At 52.1% G+C, this 22052-nt stretch overlaps 1 protein-coding gene across 6 annotated transcripts in view; it reads left to right on the plus strand.

Moving 5' to 3' along the window:
• ASTN2 (astrotactin 2) overlaps positions 1–21222 on the plus strand; it is a 360791-nt gene extending 339569 nt beyond the window's left edge. For all 6 annotated transcript variants that reach the window (XM_033011918.2, XM_042786505.1, XM_033011917.2 and 3 more), the window contains 3 exons: positions 11455–11555; positions 12774–12957; positions 20301–21222. In XM_033011918.2, the coding sequence (XP_032867809.2) occupies positions 11455–11555; positions 12774–12957; positions 20301–20538 (523 nt within the window). In that variant the 3' untranslated portion in view covers positions 20539–21222. The remainder of the gene's footprint in view (positions 1–11454; positions 11556–12773; positions 12958–20300) is intronic.
• Positions 21223–22052: the final 830 nt, after the last annotated feature.

A 22052-nucleotide genomic window follows, 5' to 3' on the forward strand; every position in this document is an offset into this window, starting at 1 on the left:
CCCCGGTCCCAGCAGAGGCCTGCTGGGGGTGGCAGGGCTCTCGCTCCGGGCTGCTTGGCTGTATAGCCATCATTTCAATAAAGAAATGATTAAAAGGGGGGCGGGGGGCTGAAAAACCCAAAACATCTGGTTTACTTCAAATCAGGGAAGATTCCTTTGCTTGCAAGGAATGTGTAAATCACGCCGGGCTGGGAGATGTACATAACCCTGCCTGAAAGCTCCTCTGCACTTCAAACGAATTCTAACGTGCTTACTGGGATTTTGTTTTTATTATTTGTTTCAGGCCCCCCCGCCTTGTCCTACCCTCCACCCTTCCCTGTCTGCCTGCCGGAGCTGTGAGAATCTCCCGCCCGCTGCCAGCCCCTCGCCCCGTTCCCCCTCAATTTGGGGGCCTCGAGGCACGGGGGGAGCAGCCAGGGGCGACCACGGACCTGGCTGGCACACAGCACCCCGGCCTTGCCACCCTCCTCCCCCCACGCCGTCCCCGTGCCGAGGTTGCGGGGCCGTTGCAGGGACCCGTTGGCTTCCTTGGCACTCCTGCAGCCCGGCGCAGGGTGCGGATGCCTCTCGCTCGGGGGCTGGCACATTTGGATCCTGCCTGGGATGCTGCAAGCGCGGCGAGCGGAGACATCCCAACTCCTCCAAGCCGTTCCCTTGTGTGCCGTTATTATTGTCGTGCTTTGTTTTGCTTTCTTTCATGTGGAGGGTGAAGCTAGAGCTGGCCAACGGTGCTGGGGAGAAACCCAACAGAGAGAGAGAGAGGGAGAGAGAGAGAGAGAGAGAGAGAGAGAGAGAGATAAATAGATGATAGATAGATAGATAGATAGATAGATAGATAGATAGATAGATAGATAGATAGATAGATAGATAGATAGATAGATAGATAGATAGATAGATAGACAGAGAGACAGACAGACAGCCTCTGCTTGTAGAGGGACATGTCCACCTCTCCATGCCGACATACTAAGGTGACTTGCCCTGTGCCAGAGGGACCACCCTTGGGGCCAAGGACAGGCTTTGCTCCCTGCAGTCGATGCAGCCCTTCGCCTTTCTTCTGAGGCTGTCGAGCAGGAGGCCCTATTGTGGTGGCTTATATAAGAACAGTCAGCCATCAACTCGCTTGACGTGGACCACCCACTACTCCTCAGATGACACTGTCTTTTGAAGTCGCTACCAGCCTGGGCTGGATTTCAACCAGCAGCCCAGATGGAAGCCAAGCCCGCAGGAGGATGAGAACAAGCCCTACTAAGGGGATCTCCAGGGGTAACAAACTGTGGAGTGTCTGGTTCTTGTTTAGAGTGACTGTGAGGTTGGGAGGGGCAAACATTTCTCAATTTGCCAAGGGTCACAACCTTCCTCTCCCCCCATCTCCCCAGGGCCAGCGATGGCCAAGCTTTGCAGAGCATTGGTAGGTTGAACGGCTGGTATGGTTAGCTGTGAACATTTCCATTGTGGAGCTCACTGCAGGGGTCCAGGGCCTCGCTTGTCTCTCCTTTCTCCCTGGCACAACTGGAGGAAGAGTTTGATTTATTCCCTCTCTCCTTCTGAGCAGCCTTCTTGTCTCCTGCAGCCGCAGCCTCCCCGAGCCCTGCTGTCTCTTCATGGAGGAGGACAGCAGCTGACCCAGGAGTAGCCCAGGGAAGGTACTAGAGTGACGTGTCTCTCTTGGGAGACCGACCCCATGCACAGAAGTAATGCTTTCGATAAAGTGGGAATCCACCCACCCATAGATCCGTGTGAAGAAGACAAGTGAAACCTCAGAGTAATGACTTATCCCTAAACACGTCACCTTCACAGGGCTGGGGCTGGAGGCTTCAGGGTGTCTGTGGCTGAGGGAAGAGGGGCAGGGTTGTCCCAGACCTAAGGGGAGAGGAGAAAATATTGCAATGGGAGGGAGAGAGGGTGCAGGTGCTGCCTGGGGGTCCCCCATCCCCGGGAGCAGAGGGGACATTGATGGGGGGGTTGTGAAGAGCTGGAGGGATCGATGGGCATTGCGGTGCCTGTTTGGAGGCTGCAGCAGGACCTGAGGGACATGTGGGATGCAGAGCCTGGGGACATCCCTCCTTGGCTGCGCTGTGCCCAGGACATCTCTATCCATCACCAGCTCTCGCTGACGCTCTGCAGCCAGAGCAGGATGAGCCCCTGTGGTTTGCAGCCTCGGGCGTTAATCTGAGCCGTGGAGTCGGGGGAGTTGTTCCAGCAGCATGGGGAGTCGGAGACAACTTGTTTGCCCTTTGTCCAAAGGCTTTGTTTGGGATCTCCTGGTGAGTCCCAGCAGAACAGGGACTTTGGCGCTCGACGGACTGACATGAGCTGCTTTTGCTTCACTGGAGACAAAAGCAACAGCCCATAGTGGCTCAGCACCACCTCCTTCTGGTTCTTCACTCCACCAAATGATGTTAGAATTCACATCCTGGGTGACCTGGGACCTTCTCTGGCCTTTCCAGGCAGAGAGGGGGGAACACCTTGCCCTAAGCCCTGACAGAGACAGTGGGGATTGTGAAGAGCTGGGCCAGTTCTTGCTGCGTTGCCTTTATAAGCACATTCTGCGAATGTTCATCCTCACAGCCAGCAGAACGAAAGCAAGCACATGACTGCCAAGAAATATGGACCTCAAACACCCTCTACCAATCCTTCCCAAAGCTGGTAATTCCGTAGTGATCCTGCTTTTTCTGCCATTGTCCTGTCCTCAGAGTCCAGGGACCATCCCAGTGGGACATCCTGAAGGGTCTACTGGGCATCTTCAGGCTAATAAAGACTTGTTATCTCAAGGCAGGGCAAATTTTTTGGGTGTGCTGTCCTGCTGCCACGCCAAGGAGCTGTTCTCTCATCCACATCTCATCTCTATCAGACGCTTTGTGTAAGGATGAGGGTTGAGGGAGTGATTACCTGCTCGTTGCCAGTGGTTGCAAGGAGCAGGCGTGACAAAGGGGGAAATCTGTAAGACAGCAGAAAGGTCAAGGGGGGAGAGGGGTCACTGATGGTGATCTCAGCCCTGGGATGGTGAAGCCCCTGGGGATGTAGCGGCCAGGAGGGCTGCACTGACCGTGAAACTGGGGCCCTGCTGAAACAGGCTGGCATCTTTCCCTCGGCTGCAGTGAAACACGCTTTCGCCCAAGGCACTCTTGGCACTGCCTCCTGCAAGGTGTCCCGCTGGCAAAGGGGCTCCTTGTGGGATCTTGGCCCTCTAACACAGGTATCATTCAGGAGCAGGGCTCCAGGGAACAGAAGGTGGCCTGTGTATCAAGGCCTTCTTTCACAGCCATGGCAGTACTGGGAATCGCTGCTCTGGTGGGGTTTATTGACAGGGTTTAGAGGGAAATCTCGGGAAATTGAGATGTTGCAGCTGGGGCTGGGAAGGTGAATGTCCTACTGGGGATTTCATTAGCAGAGAGGCAGTGGATCCAGGCAGTAGTAGGAAATGATCAGGAGTTTTAATTAATTTCTTTCTTTCCCTTTCATCCTTTTTTTGGATCTGATTCGACAGGGATCTGAAACAAAAAGAGGTTGATAAAGAGCGAGAGCTGAGCGAATCTGTCGTAGCTTGGCTCAGGCGTGCATCCCCTGACATGTGTGCAGGGGGAACTGGGGGGACCACCACTCACACCTTGCCCACTGTGGGTTTTGGCTGTCCCTGGCCTCGTAGCTCAGAGACAGAGAGCAAGCTGAGGAGACCTGGAGCAGCGTGGGATGCTGAGCCAGTGCCATGGGAAGACAGCATTTCAGTGCCAAAAGGCATGGAGCGACATTTCCCCATTCCTCTGCTCTCACGCTGATACGACTGTGGCCATGCTACCTCGTTTGTGCCACCTGGGGATCAACTTTATGTGTAGGCATACTCAGCAGTCTCCTATAAGGATCTCCTCCCTCTTGTCATCTCCCCAGTGCCACCCAGCTTCCAGGGGACGGCAGCCACTGCCTCAGACGAATCTGGCTGCCGGGTAAGAAGGCATCTGATACTGCTTTAGTTTCTGTGTCTCTTGTCGTGCAGGGGTGCTTGGCAGCTGTGGGGTTTGCGGTGCGTGGAGTGGGTGCTGCAGAACACCTCTACGAGCACAGTGGTGGGATGCCGTGACACCAAAGTGACACTGTCCCACCCTGCACCCCTGTAACGCGGCAGCACTAAATGGCCCTGCCCTCCTCCCTGGCAGCTCCCGTGAGAAGTACCGAGACCGAGAAGTCTCAGGTCACTGGGTTTGAGCGGGGACTGTGTGGATCTGCAGTGCAGATAACTCTGTGAGATGTCCCCAGGGTTGTCACAGAGCAGAGATGGACCAATGGCTGTGCAAGCCTCTGCCCAGCCCCACGGCTGCTCCACCTGCCCTCCCTGTCTCAGAAGTCAGGCATCCTCTGCCCTTTTCCAGAGGTCTCCTTGAACAAGCAGCCTCTTACTCTGCAGAGCAGCCTGTGCTCTTCCTCCTGCCAGGAGTATTTGATGGGCACTGTTTTATACGCTTCCAAAAGGCATCAGACACCTGAGGCATGTTGTGGCAGGTACATTTATTTCCTTCCATCTGACAACTGTGGACTGGTATTGTTGGGAGGCATCTGTTGAAGGATAACGATTAGTCTCGCAGCATTTGCTGTCCTGGAAAAAAAAGGTGTGAATTGTGAGAACAGTTTACTGACAGCCTCATGTATTCATGTAACAGCAAAGCTTCAATACTCTGGTGTGGCGCCAGCATCGCTGCTAACCTGTTCCTCCATCATGCTGATGGGAGCAAGGTCAGTTGTCACAGATGGTTAAAAGAAGCCCAGTTATAAAAGGTACTTTTCTTAGGTGGTAGAACTGTGAGGAGAACTTTCTGAAAGATGTTATTTTCAAGATGGCACTATCCACTCTTTCCTTATTGTAGCATAGGCTCTGCAGAAGGGCAGAGCCAAAAGTGGTGGCAATGCAAAACAGAAGTCCTTTTGCAGAAGAAGTATGATACACAGGCAGCAATTCTCCGGGTGGTGGTAGCAGGTTGGTGTCACCTCCCTCAGTGCTTCTCCCCAGCGTGCAGCGGGCACTGAGCTGCTCAGAAACTCCTCTCCAAGCTGCCCCCTCAGCTGGCACAGCCTGAGGTCCCCGCACAACCCTTTGTCCCCAGCCCTGCCCCGCATTCCTGCCAGGCTTCAAATGCCCCAACAGGAGCATCTGATTGCTGTGGTACTTGTCACAGTGCCAGCCCTGGGGACACAGCTCGAGGACGTCCACTGCCCTGTAAAGCTTAGCCCAAATCCAAAGCCTCTGGTAGGGCCTTGGTAGGGATGCAGCGTGGTCAGTCCTGCGCCAGGGTACCAGCTCACCGAGCTATCTGGCACCATGGATGTGGGCATGGCATGAGCCATCAGCTCCAAGTCAGGGCCCAACAAATAGACCAAGAAATCCTCTCCTTCCAAAAAACACTCCCTGCTCATTGTCTGTTTGGTATTTGCCACAGAGACTGGGGGAGGTTGTTCTCATTTACCTTTCCTAATTATTTCAAATCACAGAGTTGCCAATAATCTAAGCTGCATTCTTGTGGCTTGTGTGGATGGGCTGCTTTTTATTCGATTTATTTTTAAATTGTAATGGTTTCTGAATTGGGAATGCTTGCATTAAACACACACCCCTCTCCGTGCTTGCCCAGATTGCTGCTGGCAGACGAGCCCCACTTCTGCTCCGTGGCCATCAATGAAAGCGGCTGGGAGGCTTGGCAGGAGATGTACAAGCCCACGGTGGGGGGACTGGGGTAGGTGGTTGGGCAGTGGCCCCACGGACCACTCACACCCCATGGCATGTGGCTGGGGGTAAAGCACCCACAGCTCTGCTCCACCCCGCAGCACCCCTGGGCTCCCCCACCCCGCAAGAATAATCTCCCAGGGAAACTGTTTGTGTGAATTTATTGATGTTTTTAGCAGCCAGGCGATGCTGAGGTGAAGCTCTGTTGCTGCTCCCCAGATTGATGTTGTGCTGTGAGTATTGGAACAAAGAAACACACGCACCCTCTCAGCCTCCCCACCTCTGGGCTGCCTCCAGCGAGCCCCTCACCTTGGTGCCTGGGAGCTGAATGTACTAGAAGACTGGGAGAGGACAGTGTTTGCGCGTGGGTTGCCCGGTGCGCGCAGTGCTGGGTGCAGGGAGTGCATTCACACCTGCGTGTGTTTGTGGCACCGTTCCCGGCCGCTCCGCTCTGCACGGGCCCGAGTCCAGGCACAGCCCCAGCCTGGCTGGCCCCGGCTCCCTCGTGCCCAGTCCCTGGGTTGAGATCACCAGGGAGGGGGGAGGCAGGAATTGCCAAGAGCTGGTCCATGGAGGGCTTTTAAACAGAGGCCTCCGAATTGTTTTTCAGTTGGAACGGGAAGCGAGAAGGGCTGGCAAAGCCGGAGTGTGATGTGTGTGTGTCAGCACGCTGGACCAGCGTCAGCAGCACGGTGCTGGCTGCGTGCGAGCCCAGAGACCCCGGGCTGTGCAGAAGGCACGGGTAAGCCGTGACCGACCGGAGGGTGATGGCAGGACATGCACGTAACACGGAGGGGCTGCAACCTCAGCCAGGTCGGGGTTTGTGTTTTCATGCTCAGCATCACGGGTGGTGGTTCCCACGCTGCCAGGGGAGAGGGAACCCATTGCAACGGGGGTGGGACACCGGCCAGCCCTGCCCCGCGCTGAGCTCCTGGAGCCAGCAGCAAAACAGAGTCTCGTGGCCGCAGGAGCAAGGCACCAAGGCCAGGCTTACCAGCCAAGCTCAAGCCAAGCTCTACTGGCAAGAGCATCTTGTGGTTGCACAAGTCTGGAAGGCATGAGACCCTCTTTCTGCACGACGCGGGTCGCTGGAGCAGCGTCTGTGCCCTGCTGCCCGTTTACGCGGTGCAGGGGGCTCCTTAGCACAGCCCGGCTTTGCCACACAGCCGTTGCTTTTGGTTGCTTAGCCTGGGTGTCCAGCAGCTGCAGCAGTGCCCGTTGGACTCCCTGTCAGACCTTTTTCTCTGCAGCCCAGGCAGCCCGTTTGTGGTACGGCAGCTCACCGAGCAGCTGCACAAGCCCCAAGGCTTCAGGAAGAGCAGCACACAGGACGGAACAGAAATGCCTGCGGTATCTCTGTAGGATATAAAGAAAGCAGCCGCCGAGCTAAGGAAGGTCAGACACAGAAGTCCTTATCTCCCTTCCCACAAATAAGGATCATGAGTAAAGCACTCAAACATCATGAGCAACATGAGCAGGAGTTAAAAAAACATGCGGACGTTGTTGTCTATAAATAAATAACATGTTCTGGGGTTTCATTCTCAGCCTTACAGTTTCATGCCTTTAGAATTTTTATATTTTGGGTTCTTTGTTTCTCTGCATTGAGAAAGGATAGAAACATTTAAAAAAAAAAAAAAAAAATGTAATTTTCAATCTTCCACAATCATTGGATTCCAGGAACTGAAGCTTTAACACCCCCCTTCTGCTTTCTCTTCCTCCCCCAAGAAGCATCCTGAGCCTAGTGATAAAATCCAGGCTTCAGCCAACGTTGGGTGGGGTATCTACAAGGAAGGTGTTACTGACGTTTCATGAGGCCACATGTTAGTTGCTTTCTATCTCTCTGTAAAAGTTCCTTCAAGTCCCAATAGATTTGAATTTAGTAGTAAACATTTAAGTAGCATTACTTTATAAGACTTCATATGCTGTGTTTTGCTGCAGAAGTGGCAGCATTTCCAGGCATGGAGGGTCTGATCTCTGCCAAGACCATATGTGCTTCCAGTGGTGAAATGCTCTTTGGAACCTCTTTGGACAAAATATAATTTCTAGAAAAACAAGTGTTCATGTATGATCTTACTGAAGGCACGGGTAAAAAAGAGGATCATTTGTGAGACAGTAGCAGGTAGCCTCAAGCTCCTTTGGAAAGCACAAGGAGAACATGAGAAAACATTATGCGGAAAGTTTATTGCTAAACAAACCACCCCCAGGTTATGAGGGAGGTTCTGCCAGATTGTAGCTACCATATGGCATTCCAGGTTGTCTGACATGGTTTCATGCACTGAGTGTGGGTCTGGGACCTTTTTGTTTCTGGCTTTGACTTTACCTCAGAGATGCCCTGCCATGGGCAAAATGCTCAGAACTACTCTTCGGCTTCATTTTTTTTTAAACAAATTATCAGGTTTGGCAGAATCAGGTGCAGCTCCTTCATCATCGGTGGGGATGCTGCCTGTTTTGGTCCTTGGCCCAAAACTCTGTATGTAGTTGTAAGGATGGCAGGAGGATCTCCACGTAGCGTTGCAGAGCTGGACTCCAGCCTGCCACGTGCTCTGCTAACTCCCTCTCTCAGTCGTGCTCACTTTGGTTTTCCCATCATTTTCTGTGCAGGCATCCCCATTCCTCCCATACAGTGGTGGTCCCTCTCCTCCCACCAGCTGCCCTCTTCGTGTCCTGTTGGGTCCCAGACGGGTCCCGTCCCTGCCAGCGGCTCCTCTCCTGCATCTGCCAGAAGTTTCTCTTAGATACAGCAAGCAAGATCTGCCTGTTAATGCTGGGTTTACACTGAGCCGCAGATCTTTGCACTCTCTTCTCTTAATTGTCTATTTCCGGGAATAAAAGAAGAAAATAAACCCCAGCACTCTGCACAGTGCCATTAACTGGCCATAAAAGTGTTTTGCTGCAGAGAGGCTGGGTGGTCAAGTGGTTTGAGAACAAGATTGGAAACCATCATCTCTCAAGTTTTCAAACTGTTCATGTCACTGAGCCTCTCTGGGGCACGATGCTTCACCCCATATGTCTCTGTTTACCATCGATAAAACAGAGCTATTAATACTGCTGTGCTTCAGGGTGATCTTTTGGACCGTAATTAATGTTAAAACCTACTGAGATCACTAGAGAGGTGCAGAGGGCTGCATACTGCCAGGGCTGCCAGCTTCCACCAGAGCTGAATTTATTGGTGCTGATTCCAAAACATCTCGTTCAGAGTGAATGGAAATGAAAAGCTTTCCTCTAAGGTTCTTGAAAGAGGATTGGTTTCAGGTGAGGTAAAGCAATTATTTTTTCTCTCAAAAAAGAATTTTTGACCAGATCAAAACCACTTTGATTCTGATGTTTTTCCATTTACATTTTGGTTTTGTGTTGTTTTTTTTTTTTTTTTTTTTTCCTTCTATCATCTGAAAAAAAAAGATTAAATGAAGGGCTTGTTTGTTGATACATATTTTTTAACCCAGGCCTGGCCAATACAGATGTTCTTTCTCTTGGCAGCTGAGTGACTTTGTTTCTGTGTGCACTGGGCAGAGGGGAAAAGTGCAGGGAAAAGGCTAACACAGGTCTGTAACATTGCCCAAAGGGGTGGATGTTCTTTAACACCCTGCCAAGCAGAGATGCTTCCTCCTGACCCCACTGGCAATGGAATAGGTGATGTGGGCACTAATTGCCAAATATTACAATTGTGTTTTGATAAAAGTCTGCCGTTTTTCAAGGAAAGTGCTCTGGCAGTGATTGCCTCAGAGCTAATGGAGCCTTACTGACTGAGCCGCTACGGGCAGAGCAGAGGTTACACATTAGCTGTGCTCACCCACTTAAAACCAGAAACAACACAGCCACTGTGGCTAAGCGAGTGACCCCAGGATGGGGATGGAGATCAGCTCGCAGCAGTAACCTGCTTGTTAAGCCCTCCCACTGCTTGTTGTGCTTATGCCGATGAGCAAGAGCAGCGTTGCCCGCTGCCGAGCTCCTGGCCAGGCAGCAGGACTCCTGGGGTCTCTGCCCAGCTCTCCCGCTGCAGAGTCCCTCGTCTGGCTGGGGCTGAGGGCCCCCCACCCAACACTGGGGTCCCCTGTTGCTGTTGCTTTCTGGGCCTGGAAAGAGGGTCCATGCTGCCAAGATGCAGAGACACGTCCCTTACCTGCTCACAGCAGGAGGCTCCTTACTCACCTCGAACCCCTCGCCTACTGAAGGGAGGAGGAGGAGGGACGGTGGCACCTCCGGGATGGGATGCAAGGTCCCCAAGTTAGACTCCTGCCCTGAATTCGATATAACCCTATTGCTCTGTTGCAGTCCCTTAATTATAGCGGGAGAACAGCCTGTGTGTGGTACTTGTGAAGTAGCACAGTGCGGACATCCTTCCTGAGATGCTCCCACTCTGAGCAACGTTCCTTGTAAATTAAGGAAAATGATGTCATGCCAAAGAATTAAATAGCATCTCCTTGGCTGAGCTCAGTGTGTGCATCCCCTGCATGCCCCAGCTTTGTGAAAATGGGAGTTGTCCCTACACACAAGTGGGTTCCTTGGCAGTCTGCTGGCATCCTTTCAGACACCAAGTATTGTTAAGGAGCTGATGCTAATTGCTTGGGGAGAATATCTCCTGTGCTGGGAATTGCTACTGTGCAAATGTCAGCTCTTATCAGCCGCATGTGGGGTGCACGGGGCCAGCAGGGAGGAGAGAGGGGGGCTGGCGGTGCTCGTGTGTGGGGTGAGGAAAAGGGAGGCATTGCTTTCTGTCCCCATTAAGGATTCGAAGGAGTTAGGACCATTCCTTAAGTAAACATACCTCAGGGTCTCAATCCCATTTAAGCTTCAGCTGCTTTTATGGTACTCTTTGTGCTCACTTGCAAGAGCTGCTTGGTTTTACCTTAGGATAAGGAGTGGGACTGTGTTATTTCTCAGGAGCTGGGTACCCCACCACTAGTCATCTCAAACCTCCGAGGGGTTCAAGCCAGCTCCTGCACTTTGTCAAAGCCAGCTCGGATTTCTGTGCTTGGCGCAAAATGAATAAATACGAACCAATGCCTTTTGGGAGAGTGGATGGAAGATTGTCACCCCTGCTGTGAAGAAGCATTCGCATTTTGGAGCTTTGATACTCTGACCAGGACTCTGAGCTCAGCATCCTGGGATGTCCCATGCAGCCACAGCCTGTTTATTCAATGCTTCATCCGGCACTAAAGCCATATTTCACTGTCAGATGCTCTCCATTAGCTTCAAGTGTGAAATTATCATTCCCACCCTTTTACCAACCCCACCCTGGTGAGGAAATGAGGGAGAAAACAACCTCAAGGGCCGTTCAGAGGATGTGTACGAGCTGTCACTTGTCAGCACAGAGCCCACTTATGACAGGAATTACTGCTCCGCTCTCAGGAGGGCCGGAGAGGAGCCGGGCTCGCAAACCCCACAGCGTTATAATGTTCCCATCGGTGCCTGGCGAAGCAGCCCCAGAGGTGTTTGCATCCTTTCGCAGTCAGGCGGCTGCAGGGTGCAGCCCCGCAGGGCTCCCCAGGGGTGGAGGGGGGCAAGGAAATGCAGCTCCTCTGAAGCTGCGTGGGGACGTGGTGGCCTGTCTCCCTGGCTCCTTTCCCTCGGTGCTCTCCTCGTCTAAGCCCGAGATCGTCTCATGTCTCCTTGTGATGCCAAAATTGACTGATAGGAGCCTGGACCACATTTTTCCTTTCTCTTGTGAAGGCCGGTTCCCATAACAACCTGACAGTGTGGGACTGAGGGATAAAGACATTATTCTCTTCTTCCTTCCTGCCTTCCAGATTTACCCTCTACGCGGTAGATACACGAGGGAGACACTCAGAACTGAGCACAGTCACCCTGAGGACAGCTTGCCCGCTGGTAGACGACAGCAAGGCAGAAGGTCAGTGTTCAGGCACCTCATTCTCCACGACAGAAGACATTTCCTGCTAATTTTGCGTTTCCTCTATTCATTGTACTCCTGCAAGCCCCTCCAGTCCTCCTCTCTCAGTGTGAAGGCTCCTGTAAATTCACCCACAGGCACAGGGACATTAATCTGGGGAAGGGTGACAAATTGCAAGAGTGTCCAGTAGCAAAGTCCCCTCAGCCGGGCAGCTGGTGGCTCCTGTGGTCCTTCGCCACGCAGCGCCACGGCATCCTTCCCTGTGCCTGGCCATGGGAGCTGATAATGTGCGTTTGAACACATGTCCCCTGGCAAAAGAGCAATTTCTCCTTGCAGATGCGGGAGGCAGCCCTTGCCGGGCTGGGGCAGTGAGCAGTGCGGGACACTGTCAGCTCCAGGGTGCTGGTGGCAGCTGGTTCGGTTCTGAAACAGAAACGCCGATAAAAGCCCAGCCGCTTTTGCACATTTGCATTCTCCAGTTTTGAAACCAATCCCATTTGTTCTTATGTCCAGAGCACTTGGCTGCTTTCAAATTTAAAAAGATTCCTCTAAGTGAAAGGCAGGTTACCTGTTTTCTTGCTTGCTTGCTTTCTATTTTGAAAAGCACACAAAAGAAAGTTTTGGTTAATGCTTTGTTCCACACTATTGATAAGCATCCCCAGGAAAAAATGAGCAAACAGGTGAGTAAAGAAAAGGAAATGGGGTTTTGTGCATTTTTCATTTCAAAAAAAAAGATCCTTTTCTACAGCAGAGGGTACATCCTCTTGTTTAATATATCTGAGCTGCTCCAGTAGATACCCACAACGATGATGTGCTGTATTTCTGTCTCAGTTACTATCTTGTTATCAACAGTGCTGTATTCTTCCTACCCTTTAGCATCACAGCTGTGCAATTGCTTTTGGTTTGGTGAATTTGGGAAGAGCTTGCTTGCCCTACACATGAGGATAAGGCAGTGTCTGCTGATGCTGGCAGCCTTCCTCCTCTCCTTGTCCTGTTCCTTCACGGACTATTGCTGGAGCCCGTGGGGCTGCTCCACTCATGGAGGGCACTCGCTCCAGGAGGAATTGTTAAATGCTCCCCAGGTCGTTAAACCCTGCTGCAGGCAGCCCCCAGGGACAGGCAGCCACCCTGCCAGTCCTGCCAAGGGCTTCACTCCTCCTCCTCCAGTGTTCGCACTTTCTGGCTGGTCATTAATCCCGTCCCCCTGGTCCTTTCCAGAGATAGCTGACAAAATCTACAACCTCTACAACGGCTACACCAGTGGGAAGGAGCAGCAGACGGCCTATAACACGCTGATGGAGGTCTCTGCTTCCATGCTCTTCCGAGTCCAGCACCACTACAACTCCCACTACGAAAAATTTGGAGACTTCGTCTGGCGCAGTGAGGATGAGCTGGGGCCCAGGTACCTGTCCCCTCCCTGCGTCCTGCCCTGTCCCTCTGCTTGGCCACTCTGCGTGTGACCCTCACTGCCTTCTCCTCGTAGCTAAGTCCTCTTCTGGTGTTCACCAACCTGTCCTGGCATCCCCTAGGACCACCAGGTCCCACTCAGTCTTTGGATGAATACCTGTGGGACGTGTAGCAGCTGGGTAGTCTTTGGATGAATGTTTGTAGAACACCTAGCAGCTCGCCTGAAGCAGGCAGATGAGCTGGGTGCGTTGGAAAAGCTGGGGAGTGGTGGGCAAAGGGTGTAAATTAGACCTGGGACGGAGTGTAAACTGGGACCGATTCGGATCCTCTTCAGTTGTAGAGCCATGGTAGGTGAGACCATGGCTGCCCTAGGGTTCAAAGATGCCCTGGTTAGTTGCAAGGTGGATGGCTGGAGAGGGTGACTGAGGGAATGAGGTGAAAATGCAGCAGGTACATATGAGCTGAGTGGGGTGTACAGTGACAAGCATTAGGTATCGAGAGCTCCAGTACAGAGGCAGCTGTATACCTCAGAGGTATTTGAGGAGTACAGGGCAAGTCCATCCCTATATTGTAGCATTTGTGCATGTCAAATAGCCAGGTAATGAGCAGCAGCAGAATTCCTCCTAGGCATTTTTTGGTGGAGCCCACTGGTGTCAAGTGATGTGACCTCCAGGATTGGCCCCCTCAGAGTGAGATGGATTCTGCACCCAGGACAGATCTGTTCTGCCATCCTGCATTCAGACTAGCTTCCTTCACACCTGGACAATATTCCCTGTGGACAGTCAAGTGTCTTTGGGCACCTGCTGCCTCCTGGTGTGGTTGGGGACATGTGTGGCTTTGCAGACACCCTGCTGCTGAGGGATTATGTGTATGTGAAAACAGTTTTGAGCCCCTGGAAGGGCAGAGCTGAGGTGCTGGTGAACAGATTATTACTTTTGTCTGTAGATTGACTATTTGGTACCATCAGAGGTGTCAATGATTGAGCAACCTATATGCAGTAAACCTGGCTCTTCTAAATAGTATATGTTATGGACATTTCCTTCTATTTATTTCTCTATCTATCTGACTTGACATATTTTTATTCTTACAGTGGTATATGGTTGCTGTACAAACTGTAAATATTTCCCAAATTCCCTTTTCCGCCTTCCTTCCCTCCCAAAAGAATAATTCAGCTTGCTGATATAGGCACTAGAAAGCTCCTCCTAAATTTTAGCCCTGTGGTGCCCCTGACACCATGCAAGAATGCCAGCAAGCGCACAGCACCTCATCTGTTACCTATATACATCTTTATGCTAGAAATATTTTTTCTTTACTGTGCAATCCATGCTCTGAGGAGGGCTGGGAGAGGATTGTTTCTGGGGATATAAAGAGCAACCTTTCCAGAGGGACTGCATCTGCAAACCCCAGTGTACAATGAAAGGGATGGTATGACTCTCAGAGATCACAGGTACATGAACTACTTTGCATCCAGGGAGCTGGCAGTGTCCCAGCAGTGTCCCAGCAAAGGCCGGGCTGCTCCCAGCCCCTTGGGGAACACTCAGCAAGAAATGCTCAGAAGTAGCTGTACCCCTCTAGCCATCTTGACATCTCTTTCAGGATTCAAATAGCCTTGACCTGTTTTGAAGCTTTTAGAGACACAGTTCATCCCGTGTCCTCATCTAACATGTTCTCTGAGAAGCTGGAGCAGAGGAAGATGGACAAATGGGGTACTGCAGTCCATGAATAACTGAAAAAGATTTTCCTTCTTTCACCCCCTGCTCCTATCCGCCTGTTGGATGCGTCAGAGGAGCCATCCATAATACCAGGATGACAGCTCCTCACAACAGTTTGCACCACTTGTGGACATGAATCCAAGCTGGCCTGGGGCTTTCCCTCCTCCTTGGTCATAGTTTCTTTGGTAGTTCATTAGCCTCTGGCACAGAGCCATTCTCATCCTTCCCACTGCCTTCCTCCTCCTTTGATCACACTGCAGACTTGTTTGTCCTTTTCAATTGTTCCTCTCTCTCTAAATCCCTGGGAACCATCAGCCTCTTCTTAGGCATCCTTATTTCCTCTGTTACTTGAGATCCAGCACACTTACTGAAGGATGTTACCTGACCTGATACCTGCATCAAGCCATGAGAGTTACAAGTTGACATTTAAATTGCCTGTATTGCCCAACTGTGCCAAGCTACATCTGGAGTCAGTGGTCAGTTTGGGTGCTGTCTGTCTTCCTCACCAAGCCAGATGAGCTCCTAGCAGTGCTCCTATGCCCCTGTTCTGTACTTGAGAAATATGTGACTTGCAGCCAAGGGGAAGCATCTATAAACACCGCAGCAGCCGGTGCCAGGCTCTTGACAGGAGCGAAGCTCTGCTGTCCAGCTTTGCTTCTTGGGGAGCTTGGACAGAAACAGAGGCACTGACATAGAGGGAAGTGAGTGAGGATTTGCCACGGGAGACCATCTCATAACACGATTTTAATTGACAGATTGTTCCCCTTCTCAGGGGGACATTCATTTTCATACCTTGAAATGTTTATCAGATGAGCCTCAGCTTCACAGTAAATGTTCGCTCATAAAACTGAGCGACAAGAGGGAAGCTGATTGCCTCCATGTAATAAATACATCACACTGGAGTCCTCGTGAGCCCAGTTTCCATGAAAGCCACAGGTTACTGCAAACAGCTGCTTGCGAGAAGACGCACTGACAGCCAGAGGTCCCAACCAGACCGTATGCATTAAGGAGACGTTAAAAACTTAGCTCATAGGTGGCCCTAAACCAGGACTTTCTGTGGTCAGCAACGTCTTGGCACCTGGCTTGCCTCATCCTGCTAGTCTCCTTTAGCAACAACAACCCCTTTCCTGCTCCCCCCATTCCTCTTACAGACACCAAGCGATCTCACAGAGTTAATTTGTTCCAACAGAACAAAAGAATCTGTCTAAACCAGTGAAGGTTTAGTGCTACTGTGCATTCAGACCTTTGGATCTGTGCAGCCAGAGTGATTCCTGACACAGAGACAGCGAGATTTCTCTAATATTATTTTCTCTTACTGTGTTGTCAGGACAATTCTTATGACCACTGAAAACAGGGCCTGGCTTTCAGGAGGAGGCGGGACAAATAATTAAGTTAAAAATCTTCCTTCCTTGCCCCTACTTGTGGCTACCAGCAGCAGTGGGGTCAGGATGTGGCACCAGCCCCGGGCTCGCAGCCTCTCCTTTGCTCGAGCGAGTCGCCCAGGCAGCCGGGACAGCCGCAGGAGACGAAGTGCACGTCCAGAGCAGCTGCCTTCTGGTACCGAGGGGGAATGCAATGTACTGATGGGAGGCTGTGATAAGAGGCCACCGAGTCCTGGACTCATTGTCCTCCCACACGAGGGTCTGACAGACCCAGGTCAGTTCTCAGTAGAGTGGAAAAATCTCAATTTATGACAAAATTGCCCTAGATGGGAGCACAGCATCCAGGCAGCCACCCTCTCCCCACAGCAGTCCTGGGAATCTCATCCTTCCCTCCAGCCCAGGTATCATTTCTTCTTTGCTTCTTCATGCTGGTCCATTCTCTTTTAGTGCCTTCTTCCTAGGTGAGATAGGGCCGGGTTTTGCTGGCTCTGGCTATATTTTCATCCCATACCAGCGATCGGGGTGAATGATCACTGTCCCCTGTGCAAACAGGGGACAAATATCCCTGCAGAGGCATCCCGCTGGGGCTGGGCAGAGCAGGAGGTAACATGTCTCCTGCTCTTGGGCACCCCCTTGCAGAGCTGGGGCTGGCAACCAGGGACCTTGGTGCCCTGTCTCACTGGTTCATGCACAAGCCCTTGGAAAGTGCCCCAGCAGCAGATACTCGTCCCTCTCCCCTTTCCTCTCCCCCCACCATGCCACGAAGTACCACAGAGGGAAGCAGCCCTGTAGAGCCATCACTGTTTTTAAATCCCCCCTCTTCATCATTTATGGCTGTGGCTGTGACCTCCTAAATCCATCACGTAAGTGGAGACCAGAATCAGTCCCTGGCTGGCGCTGACTTAAAACAACAGCCCCTGCGGCGGGTTCGTGGCTGGTGGGAGGGCACCGCTGGCTCATGCCAACGCGGGGGCACCCCCCGGCTGGGCTGTGGGGTGAGGGGGAAGGGGGATGCTTCATCCCTTTGGGGGCTGAGAGCTCAGGGTCTGGCCACAGGCAGTCATGAGTGTGACTCCCCCTTTGCTCGCTCCCCTGCCGTCCTCTCCCGATTCCTGCCCTTTAATAAGGCAATAAATTACTGTTTCTGGCAGGGATGAGGCTGGTCAGCATTTAGGAAGATTTCATTTCCAGTATTTGAAAAGGTGGTCGTTCTGACCCGACAGCCCTCCACAGGGAGCACTTGGGTAATACCCAGGGCTTGATTTACGGTGTTAAATTGGCAGCCCAAGAAATGCTCCTGTAATTTATTACCCAGCCTTCACCAGAAAGCCTCTCTCTCTTTCTCAGCCCTCCCCTCACCCGCTCTGTCTCTCTTTCTCCTTATTTTTTTAAAGAGGGAACAGCTGACGGCCAAAAGCTAAATCTAACATTTACACATGACTTCATTACCCCACTAAAATAAATGACTCAAAGCGGTGAAACCCATCAAAACTGGGGTTTTGGCACTGGACACTGAAAGCGAGGGGTCTGATTCCCTCCCTCCCCATCACTCTGTCTCCTCCTTGACCAGGGCGCAGAGTGTTTTCAGCATCCTCATAGGGCCAACCCATCGTGTACTGCATCCCACTCTTAAACATTGGCTCATTTGTGGGACTGACTGCACCGAGCACAACTGCAGATGCAGCAGGTATATGGAGACCAGCTCCACGAGGAGCACAGCCTCTGGCACAAGAGACATCAGCAGGTCTGGATGGCTTGACCCCTGGACTTCTTGCCAACCTTGACCTGCTCCTCACATGTAGATACATCTGCCTAGGTAAGAGACCTGAGTATGTATCAGGAAGCAAGGACAGCATGGTGATTTTTAGCAAAATCCAGAAGATCATGGAGGTATGTTGGAGCAAGTAGTGAAAATAGGAAGGTAGAGAAGGTCCAAGGCAAATGGAGGCAGAGGCAGGTTGTGCAGGAGAGAAGCACAAGGTGGGTGAAGGGAGCAAGGGAGTGTAGGAAATAGGTGAAATGATGAGAAGGGAGGAGAGGAAGAGAAGAGCTTGAAAAGCAGACACATGTAGGTGTGTGCTGGGGAGTCCACTCCTTGTGTTGTTAGGCCCAGGTCATGGGTACCCCCCACTGGGGTTTGCCTCGAGGGCTGGTCATGGACATTCATTATCTCTCCCCTCTTGCTATGGCTGGGAAAGGCCTTGTGGCGAGCTGGAGTGGGAACCAATTGGAGGAAAATCCATGGGTTGCTTGGATGGCCTTGAGATGGACAACTTCCCCACGTCAGTGCAGCGTTCAGGTCCACGGACACCTGCACAGGCACAAGCAAATGGGCTGGAGAAGTGCCAATACCGCTTTTTGGCAGTAGAGCTGATTTATGATAAATAGGGGTCACCATGGAGCTACGGCCTTAGAGAGATGATAGGTATCCTTTTTGAGGAGGAGGATATTCTGGCTAAATGCTCTCCTCCTGAGCACAGTCAACTCATGTGAAAGTCTACGGCTGACCATGGGCCTTCTGCTTGCTCGGCCTTCCTTGAAAAAAAAAAAGGGAGAATCAGCGCAGATGTTAAGAAGCTATTTTTCAGTGTTAGAATGGATGAGCAGTGGAAGGATGGCGAGCTCTTGTCTCTAAGAACAGGATAGACAGATATTCATCAAGGCAGGTTAATCCCAGCGAGGAAATGGCACAGATGATGCCTTTTGGTCCCTTGCAGCACCAGTGACTGTGATTTGCTGAAGTTTGTTCACTGTAGTGACAGTCACTACAGACTTTGATTTGCAGCTGAGCTTAGCTTTAATCAATCAGCCTTTACTGAAAGCATCTAATGCCATCGTAGAGTTTCATAACTCCTTAGCGGCAGGCGTCCAGCAGCGAAGGACCTGTTCTTGGCAGCGTGTCAGGTCCTGACGTGCAGTGGGAGCACCAGATGCTGTAGAAGGTCAGGTGGCTGCTGTGTGGAGAGCAGCGTGAGTAGAGGTATGCTGTCAGAGCCGGGCATGGCTCAGCCCATAACATCGTTAGTATATATGTGTGTGTATAGCTAACGAGGCTCAAACTGCCTAGTCGGGCTTGCGTTTATTGATTAAATCAATCCATGGCTACCACGCAGTGTTGTCCAAGAAGGGCCAACTCCCTTTGCTCTTCCCTTCCCCTGGAAAGCCGGCCCGGCGCCCGTCACCGCCGGGGAGGAGCGGGGAAGTTTTCCACAGGCAGCTGTGGAGGAACAGCGGTTTCCTACAGCCTTTCATCCAGTCTTCCCGCTCCGGAGGGAGAGGTCTGTGGCCGGTGGGGGATGCCGGGATGCCCTCTTGCCTCCTGCCGCCGTCTCTGCCCTCTGCGCTGGCGCTGGGGTGACCCTGGGCAGCCCTTCCCCAGTGTCCCATCCCCGGGTGCCTGCGGGTGTGCGGCCGCATCGGGCTCCTGGCGCTCCCCCTCCCCGGCTGGGAGCTCACAGCCCGGCCTGAAACACCGCTCAGCTTTCATAATCAAATAATCCCCATGTTTATGCCTCGGTGACTGACAGCACTGCCCTGACATATCATTATCGGGAATTTACATTCCTGCAGGAACTGCGAAATCCCCTAGCCCCGAATCCAGAGCTTTCCTGTGGCACCAGAGGGAGAGGAAATAATCTGTGATCTTGAGACTTTCAGACCACTGAAGTAAACCCTCTTCCCCTCCCTTTGTTTGATTTAGCACTTTGCAGACTCCCACGAGGGGATTCTTGGTTTCTTACGGGTTTATTTTGTTTTGTCTAATGTGTTGTGCTTTTCTTCCTCGCTCTTCTAGTGTCAGTCCTTTTGGGCCATTTGCCTCCCGGAGACTTGGGAAAACAGGAAAGGGAGGGCTGGGCTCATCAGTCGGGAGCAGAAAGGTGCTGGGGGTCTCTCTGGGGTGCACGGGGACCAGCAGATGCGCTGGAGCCTGGCAGGAGCATATGGTGGTGGTGGTGACCATCTAGCCAGGGGCAGACAGTGTGCCCAGGGCACCCAGGCTGCTCTAGTGGGTCAGACCTGAGGTCCCTCCAGCCCTGTTGACCGGGTGCTGTGAAATAGTAGATATACCCCGAACTTTTAGGCAAAGCAGAACTTCTCTTCGCTTGAAACAGGAAAGACAGTGTCTTAGGCAACGGGTCTCATCCATTCTTGTCACCAGACAGAGCTGGTGGTGGAACCCAGAAGTCTGGGTCTCCTCTTTGCACTGCCCACACTGCTCTGTCTCTACGTCTGTCCCCCTCCAGGAAGGCACACCTGATCCTGCGGAGGCTGGAGAAGGTCAGCAGTCACTGCTCGACCCTGCTACGCAGTGCCTACATCCAGAGCCGCACCGAGACCATGCCCTACTTGTTCTGCCGCAGCGAAGAAGTCCGGCCGCCCGGCATGGTCTGGTACAGCATCCTAAAGGACACCAGAGTAACGTGCGAGGAGAAGATGGTCTCCATGCTGCGCAACACGTACGGGGAGTCCAAGGGGCGGTGAGGGAAGGTGCGGGCCTGGAGCTGTGGGAGGCAAAGGGACTCCGAGGAGTCGAGGACTCGTGATGTGCTGAGTGGCTGGTGGGGGTCGGGGTCGGGTGGTGTTTGGAGGGGGTGGAAGGGGACAGCGAGGCCAAACAGGACTTTCTCATGCAGATGGCAGAGAAACAAGAAATCAACAAGTTGGACTTTAATTTCTTTTCCTTTTTTTTTTTTTTTTTTTTTTTTAATTTTTCAAGAGGGAAAAAAAAAAGAAAGAAATTACCTAATTTGTCTCAGCATAAAAGCCTCTCCTTTTTAATCTTTTCTTACTGAATTTCCTGGACTACACGCTCCAAAACCCTGGGACGAGGAGATACCCCCTCGAGGCCAGGGCGAGGCAGAGGGGAGCTGCTGGGCACAGGGTGACCCCCCTCCCTGCCTGCCCTGCCGCCGGGCAGGAGCGGTGGGGCGAGGGGCCCTGGTGCCGTGGTGGCCGAGGATGCCAGGAGGAGGTGGCGCGGGTGGCCGGTGACCCCGCGCTGCCGGCGAAGGTCCCGGGGGGGGGGATGCCAGGCAGGTGCCGGGACGCTGCAGGCAAGCTGGGCTTTTGTACCACTCCGAGTCGACGGACCGGCTCCGTGCGCAGCCTTCGTTCGCAAGGCTCCCGGCAGCTTGTTCTGTGCATTAAAGATTCATATTAAGTCCATCCTCGCTGCCTCTTTGGTGTTTCTTCCTGACGTTGTTTCACCGTCGCTTGGGCGTTCGTAGGGTTTCAGGACCAGAGAGGGCATCACCGACAGCTGTCACCGTGCCGGGATGTCGCTGAGATAAGGGGTCGAATCTGGAAACAGGCGCTGACCCCGAGAGCTGGACGCATGGAGAGGAGGGGAAAGTGCAGCCTCGGCGTAGGATCCTCTCCCTCCCCAACACCCAGCTCAGCCACCGTCTCCAGTGGGGGATGGAGGTGTGTGGGAAAGCCCAAAAAGGAAGCCAGGGGCTAAAAAGACATGAAGAATCTGGTTTCTTTTACTGTCAGATGTGGGTTAGGCTGGCACGGGATCCCTGTGGGTAATGGATTTCTCAGCTTGGTAGCCAAACCAAGAAGTGCGGGAGGGTGAGAGGGGAAAAAAAAAAAAAAAAAAAACAACAAAAATCAGATCAGCTCAAAGCTATTGCTTTTTCTTTTTAAAGCAAAACAACAAACCTAGAGGGGGAAAAGGGAACAGTGTGGGTTGAATGAATCAGTTTAGTCAGACCAAAGCAAATAGTTTTGTTTAGTTTTTTCAGGTTATTTAACCCTTTAACGTAAAAGCAAACAAGCAGAATGTGACTTTCCAAATGAAAATGTTTTGAAACCAAACAAAGGTGCAGGATTTGATGTGGAGGAAGTTCAGCCAGAGACCTTTTTCTTCTTGAGCTCAACCTATTTGCCTGATTTTCACCCAATCAAATAATTCTGATCATTTCTCCCAAACTGCTTTTTATTTCCCCCTCTTCTTTGGTTATGTCTCTTCATTTATCTTGAGCCACGTCGAT

Source organism: Tyto alba, unplaced genomic scaffold (assembly GCF_018691265.1).
Source record: "Tyto alba isolate M040663 unplaced genomic scaffold, T.alba_DEE_v4.0 Super-Scaffold_11, whole genome shotgun sequence".
Lineage (NCBI taxonomy): Eukaryota > Metazoa > Chordata > Aves > Strigiformes > Tytonidae > Tyto > Tyto alba.